Source organism: Echeneis naucrates, chromosome 8, assembly GCF_900963305.1.
Source record: "Echeneis naucrates chromosome 8, fEcheNa1.1, whole genome shotgun sequence".
Taxonomy (NCBI): domain Eukaryota; kingdom Metazoa; phylum Chordata; class Actinopteri; order Carangiformes; family Echeneidae; genus Echeneis; species Echeneis naucrates.
The window spans coordinates 17813433-17834252 of record NC_042518.1 but is presented as its reverse complement, the minus strand read 5'-3'; the positions used below and the strand labels follow the sequence as shown (position 1 = coordinate 17834252).

General features: G+C 39.9%; 1 protein-coding gene across 2 annotated transcripts in view; it reads right to left on the bottom strand.

Moving 5' to 3' along the window:
* The window catches only part of igf2bp1 (insulin-like growth factor 2 mRNA binding protein 1), a 46095-nt gene extending 28717 nt beyond the window's left edge, over positions 1 to 17378 (bottom strand). For both annotated transcript variants that reach the window (XM_029507879.1, XM_029507880.1), the window contains exons 1-2: positions 16765 to 17378; positions 15519 to 15579 (exon numbers count right to left, since the gene is read on the bottom strand). In XM_029507879.1, the coding sequence (XP_029363739.1) occupies positions 15519 to 15579; positions 16765 to 16939 (236 nt within the window). In that variant the 5' untranslated portion in view covers positions 16940 to 17378. The remainder of the gene's footprint in view (positions 1 to 15518; positions 15580 to 16764) is intronic.
* Positions 17379 to 20820: the final 3442 nt, after the last annotated feature.

Below are 20820 nucleotides of genomic sequence, written 5' to 3'. Positions count from 1 at the left end.
ACACATGCATGTCTTTGGATGGTGGGAGGAAACCGGAGCACCCGGAGGCAACCCAAACAGACACGGGGAGAACATGAAAACTCCACACAGAAAGGACCCAGGCTGGGAACCAAAAACGTGACCTTCTTATTGTCGGGCGACAGCGCTAACCACTACGCCGCCATGCTGCCCTGATTCCATGACTGTTGCTCACGGTTGCCTGGGGCGCAGGAAGTAGGCAGCTCACTAAAAAGGTGCCTGTATTTTAATGTAAGCTGTTCTCTTATTTAAACAGCAACAGTCCAGATGTGAACATCACCAAGGATCAAATTTCCTTAGTACACTCAGAATATAACTTAACAACAGCCGCTCCCAGGTGCTAAATTAAAGCTGCATGCAGTTATGTGTCAGTCATGTTTCATATACAACTCATTTTAACTAGAAATGATATATAGACTGCTGAGCACACCACACAAGGCAAGCATTAGCAGCTAGAGTTGTGTCTCTTGTGCTTATGCAAGTTGGCAGTGCCATGCAGCGACTCCTGGCTGCATGGTATTGTTGCCTTTTTTTCTTTCCCTCTTTCTCCATCTTTATTGTCGTCCATTTTGTTTTCTATGGTATGTTTGTTTTTGTAATGTGAGGACTACGGATGGAAATTAGCTTTGAGCTAAATCAGGCATATTTAAATTTAAATTGTTCATTAATATGCTCTGTCCTCATAAAAATAAATAATAAATGTAAAAATTTTCTGAATTTAGCAAAAGGTGCATTTATCACACTCACTCTGGCCACAAACACTTTCCAGAGTGGATGGATTTAAAATATGGATTAAATCAACAAAGCATCAACACATCGTATCATTTCACTTTTCAGAATTAGCTGACAATCACTATTCTGCAATCTGATCTACTTCCTGCAGCTGTAGTTCCTGCTTGCTCCTGAAATTACTTCCACAACTTTAACATGCCATTCACCTTCATATAGCACAATTTTTTTTTTTTTTTTTTTTTTTTTTTTTTACACCTAAACTTTTTTTCTCTCGGTGGGTGGAAGCTTTTGCTCAGCTTCCTTTATTGAATCTGAAGCTGTTAAAGCTGGCTCATGTGTGGCAGTAGAAACATACAAAGATGAGCCATGGACGTGATGTGGCAGACAGCCTCACTGAGTCATTTGAGCCCTATCCTCCACACTGGAAACCAAAATGCCTCACCATTACTCAATTTTCAGTTAAAAACACCTCAGTGTTTCTAAATATAGAGCAACCAGTCAGACACCTCTGTGCCCACACTGACAATAATAAAGAAACTAAAACAAAAATCAAATACTTCACATTAACCCAAAAAGATCCAATAAATTCAGTGTAAAAAATTTACACATGGGTGAAATTTAAGATTTAAGTGCGAGTTCAAATGGATCCTTTGGAAATATGTTCCATGCGTTAGAATGCCTCTCTGCTAGAACACTGAGGGGGAAGTAGCAGCATTGGCTATTTACCCCAGATTCAAATAGCACTGTGGCTCTTGACTCCTGGGTGAAAGTAGCATTATGATGAGGAGGCATTTTAGCATTATTTTGATGCTGATGATCACTGGAGTCAGACCACAAAGGAACATAAAGGAAAAACTCTTTATATGTAGGTAATAATCTCAGGAGCTTGTGTGAGTAGTTGTTGGTCAGTGTATGTTGAAACAAAAATTTCCTTCTGCTACTGTGATGAGGTCTGAACAAAGCAGGGTTTGAGCCATTGGGCAGAAAGAACATGTGACAAAGAAAAAAATTTAGGGACCATGAGAAGCTGCGTATCTTAAAAAATGAATAGATGTCTTTATGTACTGCAGGCTCTGTCATCACTCAAAATGGAGTCTTCTCGGGCTTCAAAGCAACAGAATAGACTTGATTTCACAGGCCAAGGGGGCAGGATGATCATCAATGACATCTACAGTCGTCCATCTTTTTTATTTCTTTCTGTGTGTTTGTAGAATAAAATTATTTTGAGAAAACCTCACAAGCAATGATTTCAATGTCAGAAACTGACCCTTTACTGATCAAGTGCTGTCTATGAAGGTGCCCTTACCCATTCGACTGTACACTGCTTCAGTGTTATATGTGGTGAAAAATGGAGAGAAATTGCTCAACCTTTGCCTCTGGTTATGGCACCGAGGTTAAATGGATTCTGTTCCAGATTAGGATAAATAAATAGATTTCAGTTTACTTCTTAGAGAATAATAATAATACTAAAGTGGTAGTTTTCAGATTAGGATAATTACTAACCCTGCCAAAACCTTGTCATGTCACCTTGAGACAAAGTCTGCCTCACAGTTGAGGATGGATAGTTTTCAATACATTCAATCAGCAGGTACAGTCTAAGCAAAAACACACTCCTGATCTATATTTCAGAACAAGATCAAAAGCAGGAAGATGTCTGTGCATTCTTACATTTTAACTTGTAGGTAAAATAACGTAATTTTCTTGTTGTGATTCAAAGATGCTGCAGTTGCCCCTCAGTCAGTTAATTAGTGTCTGGGAGGTCTGGTGTCTAAAACTAAATTTAATGATTCGTGTCTTGAATTGTAAGTGACACAGTAAGAGCATAAATAATACAAAAACAGCACAGACCAATCAACCCATTGTTTGTTTATATCATCAGGTCTTTTGTAGGATTGATTAATCTAATCAAATTTGATTGTGCAAAACCAAAGCTTTACCAAATCTGAAACAATTTTACTGTCAACATTGTACTAACATTAGCTCATGAAATTTGACTGAAATTGAAAAGAGAGAAGAAAAAAAAATCTCATCCTCATAAAGAACAGAGAAGTCATTCTGATATTACTATATACTAATATTCACTACTTAGACTTTAAGGGTGCCAAAGTAAAGGCGATTTATATTTATTTAAATAGTGTTCTGTCTTCCTGTTGTGTGTTTGTCAACTGGAGCAAGGAACTTTGTGTCGGTTTTTAGATTTAATCAGGCTGATTTGACGAGACAAACCTAAATGTCTCAGGAAACTGGAGAGATTGAGACCTTAAGTGGAAAAATAAACAAAGACTAAATGGGTCAAACAAACAGGTCCACAGTTTAGACACACACCCACACACACACACACACACACAAGAGCAGTGGAACCAGGAAGAGGGCGGCACAGGAAGTTCTATATGTGAAAGAGCAACTATAGAAATTCTCAGCCAATCAGAGCGCAAAGAAATGCCTCCAAGTCAATCTCAGGCTGGATGCCCTATAGGCTCCTTAATCTCCAGTTTCTTTCTCATTACTGTTGAAAAAATGTCAAGAATTCTACCTCTCCACACAAAAGCACGCACACACTCACATACACGCAAGCACAAACACATCTATCTATCATAGGTCTGGGAGAGTAGTCTTATGGACATCTGATGGAGGGAGCGATTATAATAAGAAAGAACAAAAACCAAAAAGCAGACAGTCAGCATCTGATCATTTGAGTTTCCTTTTACTTCCATCAATGAGACTCTAGTTTGAGATCTTACGTAAATAACACTGTGTTTGTGAAGTGGAAATAGAGAGCAGACACCTTCAGTTCCACCTTAAATACCTTTATAATTTCATTCCTGAAGAAAAGCAAAAGGATATATAAATGTTTCAGCAAGAAAACATTTGTTTATTCTGTCTGGAAAAAAATTTTTTGAATTTCATCCACTGATTAATTTGGTTGTTGAAGCAGTAACGTATAACAGTTTTACTCTTTAAGGTCTGATTTAATGCCTGCTGCTTTTGTTCCACTTTGCTAAAATAACCAATTTCAGTCTCTTTAAAAAAGTTTTCTATATGTTACTGGTAGGTCTTTTTTTTTAATGCAAGTTGAATTAACTGTGTCTGCTTTGTTGAATGAGTCTTGTGACCTCAAGGCCTTTAAAGAGATAACCAGAATTCAGTCTTTACCATCCTGAAGGCAGCACGGTTTTCTGTCTGCACTCTGTGTCACAACCTTCATCTTTCATCTCGGGTAGTTTGTTTTCTTATAAAAGTAATTCATCCTGTTTGCTGGAGTAATGCAAGAAGAGATTTTAAGTTTTGACACATTCCACAAAATAAAAAACAAATCTTCAAGAGTGGAAACATGTTCCAAACAAGTCTGACAGGTGTATTAAAATATATATTTTCACATTTGCAATTCCTTTATTGACATGTTCTTCCTTAAACACAATTTTGAACAATATAATTTCTTCTTCTTCCTGAAAACATCCTGCTTCACACTTTACCAAAAGCCAATAAACACTTGAGATTCTACAACAAGCCCCTCCCCCACTCCACCAGCACACAGTCCCCTCTCCTTACTCATATATTCTGTGCTCATACATTGGATTGAGCCGCCTCTCATTGCACAACTTAACTCTGTCTCATATTACAATTACTCGCAGCAACTATTTCCATTTACAGGACCCCTTTAACACAAAAAAGAAATGACAACAGGTTATTCATAGAGAGAAATGTATCAAACTGAAGGTAACATTTATTTATTTCCCAACTGCTGCATCTGCACAGCAGGGAGGCCAGTGAAGGATCAGGTCCCTCACATTTATTAAAAACTGTTGAGAAAAATTTGACTTTTCTGTTGCTACTTTTATTGAAAAATGTTTTAAGGTCAGGGTTAGAAAATGTATAAATAAGCCAAAAAATAAAACAAATAAATAAAATCCCAAGTGATTCAGAGCAAAATTCTACTTTTGTTGCAATTTTAATTAAAATGTAGAAATTTCATATTTCAATTTTAGCAAATATGTAAAACTCTCTCCAGTGGGAGCAAGTCAAGAATTGTTCCACTGCTGCACTAGAAGGTGAATTTAGTTGCCAAAGCTCAACCTCAACATAGCAACTAGCTGAAGAAAAAGATGGAATGATAACAGTTTTGTGGAGAGATGCACAAAGTGGCCACTTTATAAGGTACCCTTCCTCAGTCTTAAGTAATAAAACTGCTCTGCCATAAATAAAATCAGTACAAAAAGTCTGTCAAAGCTTTTGTCTGACATATCAATCCAGCATTTATTGCTGAGGTCACCTGCAGTCCACTACAACACATGAAAAGTGTAAAAATTATTAAATATAATTATAGGCATTATTACATGGGTGTATAGCTGCAGGTGCGCAATCATGTCCACAATCATGGACAGAAAATATACTTTATGGAAATATTCATTTTGAGATTGCAGTTTTTTTAGTTTTTAATGCTATAAACAAGAGACACTTTTTGTGTTTGGTTTTCACAAATTTCTCAGGAAGAGTGTGGCTGGATTTAGAACCATGCAAGAAATAGTCCAGTTTTAGTGCAAACAGAGGGACAACACAAATATTTAATTCTGCATTTAATTTTCAAAAAGGATTTCGGAAAAAAAAAAAGAAAAGAAATTCTAGATGAGTTACACAATCAACTGTTTCCCTGACCAACTTCCTCATTTATGAACCTCCAGACATTATTTAATCCAATTACAAAATTGTTATGGTAGTTGTTTAAGTTCAAATCAAATTATTATGGTCTAACTTGTGATGACTTTGTTTTGTTCAATATAGAACTGTCAGGTCAGACATCCAAACAAAATAAATCATGTTTTCCACCTGTTTTTTTATTTTTTATTTTTTTTTTGGTTTGGCTGCAAGGATCAGCTATGTAGTAGTAACTGCAACTGAAATTAATCATGATAGAAGCCATTCTGCCATAATTTGAATATGAAATACCTCACTGAGTGTGTTTGGCGGAAAAGAAGCATTCTCATGATTAAAACGTAAAGGATTTGATTAGAAAGGTCAGATTAACAGGAGAATCCAAAGACTGTGTAGATTAACGATATATAATAAAACGTTATATTGGACTCTCTTAATTCAAATCGTTGATTTAGTTCTGTAAACACTGTGGACATGAGGTTTGATGAGGAGTTTGATCTGATCACAGTGGATTTCTCTCTCATTTGATCTGGAACTGAAGCTCAGACCATTACTGAAGAATTTGCATCGAAATCATGTGATTCCCTCTCTCATACAACTGAAGTGTGAGCTCTGGTGGTTTATAAGATCCAGGGTAAACAGAACAAGAAGTGCCAGAGTATGAATCAATTTTTGAGGTATGAAGAAATACACACACACACACACACACACAAAGCGGACGCCATGGCTGTGGATGACTAGCAGGGCAGGGCTGCAGGAGCTTCTCTCTCATGTACATGCATATACCTTCTCTGCAGCGTGCATGCATGCACGCACACACACACACACACACACACACACGCCTAAGAGGCCCTAGCAGACCCGACCCCTGGGCCCCAGTTCCCCCTCCCCCTCCCACTCTCCAAAAACCCTCCCTTCCCCCACTCCTTTCTTTCTATTTTTATTTCTTGATCTTCAACCCCCCCCCCCAGTGGTCACTTCTCATGTATATGCTGGTGTGGCATGCATGCACTTAAATGTGTGTGTCCGATTTATTTTTAGTGAGAGAAAGCATAGGAGACGGTCAGAGTGAGAGAGAAAGAGGGAGAGAGGGATAGAGAGAGGACAGATGGTTTGAACCAGAGAGAAGAAACAATCAGAAAGATGGGGCGAAGGAGGAGGAGATTGTGAAGGGGGGCTGCGTCTTAAAGAGACAGGACTCATTTACCCCTTCACCTACATAAGGCCTCCATGCATATCCTCTAAGATTAGAGCTTTGTCGTCATGTTCTGTCCTTAGAAAGCTTTAATGAGCTTGTGTTTTTCTTACATCACAAATCTGTAGACCATAAACAAGCTCTCAAAATAATAATACCAACATTAATAATAATAATCCAACAAAAAGAAACATCAAATTTATACTGCCTTTACTGCTGTGTTTCTTCCAGTTTGATCTAAAACTCATTGGTTGAAAACCTTCACCTTTCATTAAGTGTTGGACATAGGAGGCTCCTGAGTGTTGCAGCTCTTTTCCAATTTCACTACAACAGCTCAAAACTTTTTTTTCCTCATTGCAGATCCTCAGTCCTCAGTAAATGCACAAAACTATGACCACGATATGAACATGAACACCTCAAAATCAAAAAGAAACATTGTTTTGTGTGCTAACAGTGCAGAACAATAACTCACAGATGCAGCAGGTAGAGTCCTGGCTCAGGGTGGAGATGATATTCTCTCACTGATCAATTGTGTCTGTAGTGTTTTCATGTGACAGCAAATAAGACAGACAACTAGCTACCAAAATACCAAGTGCAATCCACTACTTTAGCTCAGTGTAAAAGCAAAAGCTAGAGCCCATAACATGCAGTGGAACCTCAACTGCCCCGTAAGACCAAAGGCCTGAGCCCTGACAGACTGTACGAGCCCAAACATACAATGACATCACCAAAACTAGCTGGTTTGCATTTTCATTTAGAGTTTTGTTCTTTGTTTGCAAATAAAATAATGTTAACCCTCTCCTGAGGTAGACAGATATGGACTTCATCATGAAGCTGTCACAGGACAGTTAACTACCCACACGTGCCCCTTAATCACCACCTTTCTTCTCTAGCATTAAAGTTGGTATTCTATGTTTTTTCTTCTCTATTCGGTTGTAACGTCACAAAATTAAGAACTGTGGGTAACTCCTCCAGAAACGTGCATTAAGTGTCTGCACAGAGTCCTCTTAGCTGTGAATCTGAGGGTGAAGGGAATAGGCCTTTGCCTCAACAAAAAGCTACAAAAACACTGCAACCTCATTACCCATGATGCAACATGATAGAATCTCTTCAGTTGACTTTTCTGGTAAAAAAAAAAACCCCATATCTCTCAGACCTTGGTTGTGAAGGAATTTCTGTATTTAAGATAGATATACCTCCAATATCATCTCTATGATATAACAGTTAGTGTCTATTACAGGCACAGAATAGATTCAGTGAGTATATTCAAATCTTTGCTACATATAAGGAAAATTCCTATGGCACATAAAAAACTCAGTTTGAGTCTGACACTAATGACGCCACTGCATCACTATCATTTTATATCCATCTAACTATACACACACACACGCGTCACAGTAGACATACAAAAGACAAACTTCAGCTATACACACATATTCTAATGAGGATGTTAGGTGTAGCACAGGAACTGTCCACTCAAATCAAATCTATCTGATTGAATAAAACAAATAAAATGAAATCCTAATAATGATCAACAACCAAGTTTATTTCAACACAACACTCCTGCCGTGATATTAGACTTGCATCTGAAAACATCTGTACGAAAGAAAATAAATGATTGACGGTTTAACAGCTGTGATGATTTCCCATTGGATGATGGGTGAAGGTGATTTAATTCGGCCAACAACGTAAAAGCTAAAATTATGAACCTGAAGGATATTTGGCTTTTTTTTTTTTTTTTTTTTTTTTTAACTAAGTGACTTTGTGACAAATCATCTCAGGCCTGAACATCATGTCTCAGCAGGTAGTCATGGTCTGAGTTGCTATGAAACTCCTCCTTTGTGTTTCCTCAGAAAGCAGAATGTAGTAAATATTCCAGCAAGCTGTCTAATCAAATTACAGCTCAGCTATGCCCAAAATCTTTTTTGTGTGTCCATGACGATGGAGAAATGCAAATGTAAAACACATGCGTCTTCTATCTTTGAGTCACTCTGTGTGTGTCTGCCTTTAATTCTACTGCTCGCTCACCTCCCGCTCCAAGAGAGAGAGAGAGCGAGAGAGAGGGAGAGAGGCTGGAGAGGTGCAGAGAAAATGGCAACACGCCAAGACATGAGAACGCAAGTGAAAGAGAAAACAAAAGATAGAGAGAAAAATGAACATACTGTACCAGTGAGAGGGAGAGAAGAAAACAAAAAAGGCAGTAAAGGCATGAACAGAGACAGAGAGAAAAGGGGGAGGATAGAGTCAGAGCATGTGTGTGGGCGAGGGAAGGAGGGCGGACCTATTGACTTTTTTTTTTTTTTTGCTGCTTGCAGGTGTCACTGCCAGACGATTGGTCGCACCCCCTTGCTCCCTCCGCCCACTGTTCCATCCTCCTCTTCCTCCTCCTCCTCCTCCTCACTAGCCATGAGAGGTGGGGAAGACAAATCATGGTGAGCTTCTACTTCTCTGAGCTTTCCTGTGTGTGTGGTGTAGGCCCCAACTACACACACTGTTCTTCAGATGTATGATGCATTCAGAATGCATTTAATGCTGCAACAGTTTACATAACATAAGGAAATAAGGAACAGTATTGTGGCTCCAGAAGGAATAGAATAAAAGTCAATACATAACCCTTCAAAATAGAAACTGAAACATGAGGGGAAAAAACTATTCCATCTCTGTAAAGTGAAGAATGAATTATCAAGGTTGGCTCAGGACAAACTAGAAAGGGGAAGTCTAATAAAGTAAAATATGAACATAAGAAAATTCTTACAACATTAGTGAAGAAACTTAATTGTAAACTACTGATGAGTTAATTTTTGTCAAATTCAAACTTTAGCTAAAGACATTTTTTTGTCTAAAGAATGAACCTTATAGAAATGGCTCCTGTGCAGATGTTGACATGAGAGAGAGCCGAGTGCGCAGTCAAAATGTCCATGAAACAGAAACATTCTACAACCGTGTAGGCTTCTTTGGCTATGAATTGTTCTTGACACAAACTGGGTGTGTAAGTTTTAAATTTTCAATCTTATCTCTAGAGCTGCAAAAATTTGAATCACAAAATGACCTGGTGTGGCATCCAAATCAGCACAGATGAATTGTAGCATCACAGCAGTTATGGTGCAAACTGAAACATCCCCACCCAAAAATCTGACTCTCCAAAGTAAAAGTTTTTTCCAACAAAATGTAAAAAACATACAATTCCAACTGAAATAACATAAAGGACATCACTATCATACTCATTGTTTTTGTTGCTTCTTATTTTGTACATCATGTAGCAGTCCATGCCATCTCTGAAAATAATGAATGTGATCACGTGTCCACCCTGCAAAGGTATCCCCAGGCAACACAGCAACTTCAGTCGACTGTGACCTTCTGACAAACACAACAACTGAATGAGAGGTAGTGATGGAGGCCACTTAAAGCCAATGAGAAGTCAGGCTGAATGTCATCGACTGAATGAGCTTGAATAGACTATTAATCATCTCTAACTACAGACACTCAAATCACGCAAACATATTTTTCATGATTGAATAACTTACAATGAAGTGCATAAGCATTTGAATGGAGTCAGGACAAATCAAATGTAACACATTGAGAGAGAGAGAGAGAGAGAGAGAGAGAGAGAGAGAGAGAGAGAGAGAGAGAGAGTGTGTGTGTAAAAAAAGACAAAACAAAATTCATGTTTAACAGTCTATTTTCCCACAACATTGTTGCTGTATGGAATCATAAAATATTTCTTCATATTAATTAGACCCATTGTGCATATGCTTGTATGGTGATTTTTAGAACATATAAAAATAATAGCTTTATGAATGAATAACTAGCTAATCGCTACATTTCTGTATGGAAATTAGTGCTACCTAAATGTCTAAATAATAACCATTTTATTTCATAGCAGCCTAAACTGAGCACTCCTGTGTCATTAGAATTTAGTACACCCCTATTTTGGTGCCAATAAAACAAAAATATATACAATATTTTTAAAGGAATTTAAATCAATCCAATAATACACATATGGGCTTGTAATTCAGTTGCACCATAATAAAGGAAAAAATCCATATAAAAGTGTTAAAGATTCAGGTGGAGGTTTGTATTTCCTGTGAAGCGGCTCAAGTGTAAAGTTTGTGTCAGTGACTGAATGAGTGGCCATTAAAGCTCTTTGGGCCACATTGCAATACTAAAGAAAGAGGCAAGAGAGCAGTCCACAGTTTGAGATGGTCCCTGACTTCAGCTGGACACTTCCTGCAGGTTGAAGACAAACTGTTTCATTTAGAACCACACAACAAATGGTGAAAACAAGTACACACAGAGTGTGTTCATTTAGGAGATGTCTCTCCACCACAAACAGGAAGTAAATGATTTGCAGGTGTCTGAGTTCCAGGTGAGGATGAAATATGTACCCTAAATGTAAACTGTAAGCTTCACCAACAGAACCACTTAGGTCTAGTCCGATTAAAGCTGACTAGTGAATCTTTGCTACAGGGAGATTTTTTTCTGAACTTGATGTTATGTAATTTGAAATGTTAAGGCTGGGGCTGGACACCTCTGCCAGTCTTTTAAAGAGATAGGAAATAAAAATATTTATTTTGAATCATTATTATTTTTTACCCCTCCTTTTCACTTGCTGTTAATGTCTGCCTTTGTACATTCAAGAGCAAAAGTAAGACTAAGAACCCCTGGTGGCTTTATCATGGATTTAACTGGTCTCCTTCATACACAGGTTCTCATTTGGTTTAAAGGGAAGATTTATTTGCCACCCTGGAAACAATAGTTTGACAGAAAAACACTGTGTGGAGAACGCTAGTTCGTAACTAACTGCCTCTTCTTCTAGAGATATCAAACACATCCGAGCGTGTTAGAGGAACATTTACTAACTAAACTGAGCCTAAAATACAAAGAATCTGCCTTTTGATGCAACAGTGTAGCTGAGATTAGGATATTTGAATGTTTCACTCAGTATTAATAAAAAGCACTGCTGCTGCTGAAGACATATCTAAACATTATACATAGAGAATATATATACACTGAAGCAGTTAAAATACGAGTATATTCAGATTATAAATTGCATTCTGACCTGTTTACACTATTTAAGTATAAAGTTATTGCAAAGTGACAGAGGATCTAAGAGTTTTTTTGTGTTTGATCAAACCTTTAAAAATATCTTTAAGTTCATGTCACGGTAGTTAGAAAGTCAATATAGTAGCAAATTTTAGGAGATTAACTGGAGGAGAAAGAGAGGACAACAACATTATCTCTGATTGATGGGAGATGCTGGCTGTGGGTAGGGCCTCACGGAGAAAGAAAAAAAAAAAAAAACCCCAAAAAAACTTTATAGGGATTCCCTTAAACATCCCCTATAAGAGAACAAAGGGGACTTACAAGGGAGCATAGAAGAATAACACTGGGGTTGAAGGGGCAGTATGGGAAATATAGCTTTTGAATTTACTCAAGATTACACAAGCTTTTATAAGTAAAATTACTTTCTTGCTATCTATGAACAAATTAGCAGCAGAGCTCTGTTTCCAGCAGCATAAATGAAGGAGGGGACAAACACCTGGTGATCTTCTGAGAGAGCAGGTATATCCAGAACAAATTAGGTCATGTGATAATGTTCCCTCTCAAAGATGCGCAATAGGATCAGATGCTTATTAAGATGAGCTAATGCAGGAAACTCTTTGTAAGTCATATGGTAAAAACTGATTTTAGATTAACAGGCAGTTCATCTATCCAACGTAGAAATTATGCAAATAACATGCAAACCTTTTCACTAAATTTAGCTGTTTTTTTGGATAACATTAAATTTGGTGTCACTTGGCATGAAACATTTAATTATTATTGTAACAAGTGTCATTTTCTGTATATACATATATTTTTTTAATATAATATACAATTATTGTTACACCAGCTCTAAAAATGAAAGAATAAATTAGTTAAATGTGCCTGGTTGTATTTTTATAGAATGAGCCATAATATTTAAACTTGTTTATGCTGCTAAAAATAGGAAAAAAAGACAAAACAACAAACTAAAACGGTTTTTGGTTTATGTTTATACTGTTGTGGGTTATTTTCCACCTCAAACTCTCTCACTAGAGGCTTTCTGTACATTCTACTTCCTCTCTCCCTCTGAGGATCCCCCCCACACACACACACAAAAAAAACAAAAAAAAAAACAAAAAAATCACACACACACAATTCAGCCTCCCCACCCGTGTACCCCTCCCGCTCCCCCTGACCTCCTACAAACCTCTGCAGCTTGACACACATTTCACTCAGCCTAATGATGAATATCACATTTGTCCCTGAAGAGTAAAACCCCTCAATTTCCACCTCACAGTGCACTCTCTCACACACACACACACAAACAAACACAGAGCATTATCAGAGGTCAAGGGTGACCACAGACGGCGCCCCCTGCAGACTATAAGGGGCTAAACACAAACGCTTATAGACCAGAAAGAAGGCGTGGGACCCTAGAGATGCCCACTACCCCCTCCCCCACCCCAGTACCATCCGTTAAATAAAGGGTTCAGTTCCCTCTGAACAGCCGTCCCCTCCCACACAAATACACACCTCCTCCTATGTCAGAATAAACTGCACACACATCACCTACTACGCACTCAGCAGAAATAACGGACATGCTAAGTTCAACACATAGTATTTGAAAGACTGGAGTGAAAGTGAAAAGGAAAAGATCAACAGGACACGAAGCAGGAGTGTTTGTCAGAAGCACAACAGTTAGACTGGATTCAAGAATATTTCATTTATCAGTGTAAAGGCCCACCTTGTGTTTTCTCAAATGACTCTTGATTAAAAAGTGCACTGCTGCTGTTGTGTCACAGCTGGGGGATTTTAAACATTACAACTAAGCAATGCAGTGCATTTGTGTTCACTCAGTCATCATACAGACGTGTATGGTTAAAGTAGCTGAGCAGATGTCTGAAATATTTAAACAATCATTTTGAGGAAATAATTAGCATTGTTTCAGTCTGGTAAAGTGCAAATATGAACAGCCATTTTGAAAAATTGAGTTTGCAAAAAATTGTTTCCCCACATTAACCCTCTGCTATACTGCCTTCATTTTCAACTGTCCAGGCTGTGCTTCTACAGGGTGAATTGGGCGCAAAGAAGACCCAGTGGGAGGGGGAAAAAAAGCTGCCTGTGCAGTGTTCCTGCCTCATTCAGAGCTTCGCCATTTTACCCTCATTGCCTGACGTGGAGTGACTCCTCTTTGCGTGGAGGCACCATATGTTGTGGAGCCACTGAAGACCTCGACTTGGCCATGATGGCCCCCCCATTTCACAAATCACCTTTATCATTATGGGTCTTTAAGCTTATCACAGGGGGAAAAAATGGGGGTGGGGGGGGGCACAGAACCATCAGAATCATTTACTGACCTGCTGAGAGATTATAAGAAATTACAGGGTGCCTCCTGGTTGGTTCCCTGAGCATGACGAGTGACCCGTTTCTTCTCCAGCCTCACGGTCAGAATGCCATTAAGGCCCAGAATGACCACACTTATTGGTGTTTTGTGTGCCACAGCTATGTTGCAACATTCTGGCGCAGAGCAGGTGTCCAACATAAACACAACACTTCACACAGTCAAGCACTGACACAAAACAGCCACATAAATGCTGATCACACACAAGGTTAAGTTTGTGTTTGAATTTTATTTGCAGCAGTGAATCAACAAGATGAAATCTGTGTCCACTGGCCATTTTGACTATGGAACACACACATTAACACGCATGCGGCTAAACAGCAGGACATGGAGAGCTGTGCTCAATGCTCACCTCGTATCTGTGCCAAAGGTTACAGCCATGGAAGATGGTCTATAGGCAAATTCCCTGATACTGCTAAAACAGGTCAAGTCTAGCTATTAACAGAGCAGCTGATTTACAATGGAGCCCTGTTTATCCCCTGTGCCGAGGGAATTTCATTTTTAAAAACACACTGAGCTACAGGTACACTATTTCCATCAAAATGTTTCACAGTCATAAATTTTTAAGGAAAAAAAATATGTTTTATTTTAATTTCACAGATGACTGCAAAACTTCCAAGGTTTGTAAACAATAATTTCAATTGTCTAAAAATTCAAAATACACAGCTGTGCCATTGAGCAAAATTACATCAAGACTTATGGTGAAATGATTTAAGATTTATTTTAATTACTAGGGCTCCATTAAATCACATTTAGTCTCACATTTTATACTTTAGCTGAAAATCTTGGTACCACTCCAAAAATAAAAATATATAACTAAAATGTAATGTGGATCTGTGATAGGGACCAGCTGAATGTGGGCTTTGAAAAAAAATTACAGCCACTGATGAATTAATTTTAAAAACCAGTAGGCCCACACACTAAAATTTGACAAAATCTGCACAAACGGGATATATGCTCAAATAGACCCTCAATTCTCTGCTTAATGAGTCGCCAAGCTCAACCATCAATCCGCCACAGATAAGACACTGAGCAAAATGTGGACCTACAGTCCGAGGTCGTGGCTCGATCTGATGAGTTAGCAAAGGAGTTTAACGTGAACGAGTTTCAGCCTGCACCACTTCAACCCAAAGCAGCGTTTTAGACCTCCAGCCACACTTGGCTGCACAGCACGGCGGCCGGCTAGCTAAAAACTGTCACAGCTCAGCTCCCCTCAGCAATGGCCGACAAAAGTTGAGGCTTTAGTCACACCAACAAAAAGCAGACACAGAAGAGCGGCCGCTACTACGGCGGGCACGGCCCTCACGTGGCTCCTGACAAGGGGGACACAAGAGCACGACCGGGCGCTAACTGCCGGTACACATTAGAGGGTAAAGCCGTGGTGTCCATACATACTCAATGAAAAGGAAAGGCCCGGACAAGGTGATGCAACACATGCTGGGGGTGGGTGGGGGTTCGGATGGGGGGATGGGAGGTGTAGTGCTGAGCGCTGTTTAGTACCTTTGCTTCTTGGGGACGGAGTGCTCGACCTCAATGCGTTTCCCATGAAGCTCCACTTTACCTGGAAGAGAAAGCGTGTTGAGAAAAGACCGTGGCTACACGCTAGCTTTTTACTAGCTTATCACAGGCCTGTGTGGGACATTGAGCTGTGCTGGGTTCATGTAGCTACAAGGGAGGACCCTCACTGCTAACTTTTTCAACCCTGCGCTTTCTTAAAACACAAAGGAGATACTAAAGCGACACAGAGTCAGAGGACACGGGGACCGGTTCAAAGGGCCCAAACCCTGACTCCAGAGGCGGGGAGCCACTGAATGGTCTTAGATCGTCAGATTGTCACACAATAAGCTGCTGAAAACATCGCAAATAAAAATACAGCGACTTTACAAATATGAAATCAGCCTTATGTTCGGTAATACATGTTTTAGGACTGATTTGAACTCCGTGTGCCCTGGGGAGGGAGGGAGGGAGGGGTGGCTGGTTTAGGCGTTCATGTTCGTGAGGCTTCATGTAGAAGAAGCAGAGGGAGCTGACTGGCATGGCGACCTTACCTCCTCACGTTACATATGTGGGAAATCATGAGAAATACACTAAAAGGCACAGAGAGTATCCAGCGTTCTCCACGGCCACTCGCTTCTGGATCCGTGGGGGCATGAGGCCCGTTTTTGATGGGGGCACCGGTAAGATATTTTGCTATCTTTGTCATAGTGGACGGTCGACTTGGAGGGGGAGGAGAGCCAGCGAGGCTTCATTCTATATCACAGCAGCGTGGTGAAGCCGAAGCGAGGAATGCAACCTATCTTGAGTGCTACTCGCATGGACTTTATACGGGTGAGCACAGTAGCCTCAACTGGGCTCCAATTTAATGAAAAATGAACTCATTCGTTTAGTAGAAATATAGTCCAGTAGTCCCGAACGTCCCTGCGGACTTTCTGGTGGCCATAGCTTTACGTTTTCAGCAACGTGTGTCCCTCCCCCTTGTAAAAGTTGAATGACTCCCCTGGGTGTGTAGTTGTCCACACACCACGATTCATCGGGTGAGCGTTAATAGAAATAATTTTGCAGATTTATTTTTAACCGCTATGTGTATCATATAGTAGCCAACACGCGTCGGGTCGGACGGGGAGTGAAACTAGGACACGCCGATGAATGAGTGTATAAAGCCGGGACTGTGACCGGCGTCCACCGCCGTGGAATGAATGACAAGGGGTCTTTGGTCTTTGGCGGCCAGTAGTCCACGTTAACTCACCAGAAAATGTCTCGATTGCCTTCATGGCCCAATGATCGTCCGGACAATCCACAAACGCATAGCCGGTTTTCATGAGAAACTGTCCGGAGTATGGGATCTTGTGGTCGTCAAAGGTTTTTCCTAAGTCCTCGGCAGTCACACTGTCGCCTAGATTCCCAATGTAAAGCTTGTGCATGGTGGAAATAGTGTTTCCAAGTCCACAACAGAAAAAGGCAAACCCTGGAGTAATTAAAATTAAAGCCACCAAAAAAGTTTCTCTCCAGAATTTGCTAATAGCGCAACAAGATATTGTCACACTTGCCACACTAACTCAAAGTGGAAATCACGCTGGTTCAAAAAACTGCCTAAAATGAAAAAGAGTAAAAAACGCCACAGATATTTTGCTCTGGGGCGCAAACTAAAAACGAGATTTAAAAAGTGTAAAAACAGACGGTATTGAATTTAGATGTAAATCCAGTTGAATAAGTGGAGCAGGAGAAGAAATGAAATCCCTTGACTTGCAGTCGGCCCCAACAGACGTATAAAGCAGCAGCCTATAGCCTTTCTACCGCACTGTGGAGGAGGTGGGTTGTACTGAGTGGATTTGATGATAGGTCTATGGTGGAAGAGTGGGGAAAAACTATGGCGGGATCAAGTCGGGAGAAATGTTTTCCTCTCTCTCTCTAGTCTTTTACCCTTCCCTCTCTCAGTGATCCGCCTGCTGCCGGCGAAGGGGTGACGCCGCCCCTCCGTCGACTCCAATTCACGTTTTTTTTTTTTTTTTTTTTTTTGTTTGCAAAGAGGAAACCACGTGGTATATTTGGAGTAGGTTAGAGACAGGAGGAAGGGGAGGGGGCTCCCCATCTTATCCTAGGGTATTCACCAGATGAGCGCGTGAGCAAATGTGCACGCGCATGGGCACACAAGCCAACCCCCTAACTAGCCGCGCGGTTTCGCTCGCGCCTCTCAGTACTGTACTCGTGCACAGCGCAGTTAGTGGGCTGCTGGGGCTTTATGCAACATGACGTACCACACATACGCCTGATAGGTTTCTGCGGGCGGAGATTAGGACATATAGACACATTGCTCTTCAACACGGAGTAATGTCGGTAAGAGGCTCGCGTGGACAACTGCTTTATTGGCCCAACTCACCTCGCCCTGTATGAATGGCTGAAGGCCTGGTAGGCCAGAAAGGCTTCATATTTAAATAACAAGGCAGCGCCTGCAAATTATGGGACCCAGCACGCACACCTCCACAGTTCCTTCCTCCTGATCTATATGATAAGTGGGGGAAGAAGATAGTTGTCATGGGTGTTACATGAACAACACAATGGCAAACCTCAACCAGTGCTAGGCAGCCAAACAAACTCCCCCTTTTTTCGTTTGGGGGCTACTTGTTTTTTTGTTTGTTTTTTTTTTTAGTGCAAACTAGACCTAGAACTTGGAACATTTTCTCCGTTCTGAACCCCAACAAGGGCAACACTATATCAGATATGGCGGCCAAAGTGTAAACCAACAACACACCATACAGGCTGTGGAAGCAGATGCATGGCTTAACACAAATACCCGGCCGGTGGATACACTCTGAGTCCATGGCTTCATCAGTCGGGCGCAGGGTTTAAACTGCCCCAGCACTGAGGCAGATTTTAACTGAGCCACCCGCAGTAGCTCGTGCGTTTCTTGCTCATGTTTGTGTGTACGTGTGTATGTGTGTGTGTGTGTGTGTGTGTGTGTGCTTGTGTGTGTGTGCGGCGCAAAGGAGTTAAGTGTGGCGCAGTCGCTGGGATACAGCGCCGCACATATCGCGCGCCCCTCTGCGTGGAAGGAGGACTTCTCAAAATGGAGGCAGTGGCTGTTGCGCAGGGCCTGCCTCTCCCCCACACACGCTGGCGCTCAATGTGTCCAGCGTGTGAATATCTCCCACACTCCTGTTTTACATTTCGCAATTGTGGATATTGTTTTTTAAAGAGTCGTTCTCTGTGTGAGAAGCCACGTAAGCTGCGGGCACACAGTAGGCCCCAGAGCTGACGTGTGCGCTCGCATTGTTAGAAAATGGCTCCTGCGCACAAAATGGATTCAACCCCTCCTATTAGTTAACTGTAACTGTTGCTTCGACATGGTGGACGCATACAAACGATAGCTTCTATAAGTAAGCCTTGATTTTCAGCAGAATACGGGAAGTAATCCACTTATATGTTAGTTATTGTTGCTACATGGTTATGTGAAATCCCATCAATGTATTTGACTTATCTCATTTACTTTGTATCCTAGCTTTCAATAAAAAAATTGAAGGTGTGATTAAATGTTTCTGTTTTGTTGCAATAGTCAGGGAAGAATCTTGGATTTGTTTGTTTAGGACAGTAAATTCAAATGAGAGAATACAAATTTAACTCTTTAATTATTCAAAAATTAATCTAATTATCATATCCAACATTGAAGACAGAGACATGACACATCTCAGCTGAAGTAACATCTTTATTGATGAAACAGCCTGAAGTGTTGTATAAGGCAGACTAACTGGGCAATTATACAGTAATCACAGTTTTGAGACTACTTTATTTAGCCTGATTCTTGAATGATGAAGCTGTTAAACTACAGCTAAAAACTTCACTTTTCTTTTCAGTCTTTTTTTAGTTTCTTTGAAGCTGCTACAGATTCACTTAGCCTTTCTTTCTTCATCTTCCGTCTTGGTTCTTTGAGAAGATTCAAGCAATGTTTTCTCCCCATTGTCCTGAGATTGCTTGAACTCTTTTGCCTAAACCCCATTTCTCCCCCTTTCTCCCCCTCTACCCCTTTGAATCACACACAGGCTGGTCACAAGGGGAGCTGCTGGGGTCACAGGCTGGAGTTTCCAGAGGTCAAATCACAACACAGGTTGCCACATATTTTGAATGAAAAGAGTGTGGGTGACTTCTTCCTTGTGGTAGCAAAGATGAAAAATTACATCTATTCCATCAAAATCTTAAAATAAAGGTTTACCATTTCTAAAGCTTGCTGATTATTAAGAATAGCATAATCTTACTGTATATGTCATATGGAAACCATTTGTTCTTTAGCTGTACAATGTTTAGATTATCTGTATGTGTATATTTGTTTGTCTTGGACCACAGATTGTGTATATTGTCCATCTAAGGTTTTCATCAGTGAAAAATAATATTCTTTCTTTTCCAGAACTCAATATCCCATGAGCACACTGAAATAAACAAACGTTATTGGCATGCACCAGATATCAGAGAAGCTTGGGTGTAAAGCATAAGTATGTGGTCTAAGTCATAAGTTAAGCATATGAGACTTGATTTACCCTGATATCAAAACAATGTTTTGTATTACACTCCTCTCTTGGTACTGTGGATTACTCCCTTATCTTTTGTTCACGCTGTAACAGCAGTACCTGCAATGGTACAACCTGTCTGCTAACCTGTGTTATTATTTCCATGTTTTATATAATCCTCCCCCAAACTAGCTGTTATTTGCACTTACTCTTTCAAGTGTTGAGGTTTAACATTTATTGGATTAGGGTTAGGTTTTTAAGTGATTCATGGTTTCATGCATAGAATTAATCAGAATCAGAATCAAAAATACTTAAAAGGTGCTCCAGAATAGAAATAGAAATAGATTCACTAGACGTTATAAAATCAAAAGTAATATTTATACATTTTTAAATTCTGCCGTTCTAAATAAGAGATAATTAAAGTGAATGGGCCTATCAGTTAGTATATAAATGCAAAAATTGTGCCATGTATAAAGATGGGTGTTATGTAATGGAGCATGCAGAGGTGATGCAGAGGTTTGCACAATCATAAATGTCATAAGTGTTGATAAGCTGAGGGTGGAGTCATATAGTCAGATGGTCAGATTTTCAGGTATGCAACTAAATACCATTGTTATACTTCCTCAATCTCAGACAATATCTGTGTCCAAGAACCCATAATGATGTCATCACAGGTCTGAAACACTGATATTTATTTGATTTTTACTTAAGTTGTATATTTTAGTAATTTACTGCATAATTTCATGAAAACAATAAACTTTCTCTTGTGATTAGTTTGTAAAATAACTATATGCAGAGTAAGGATA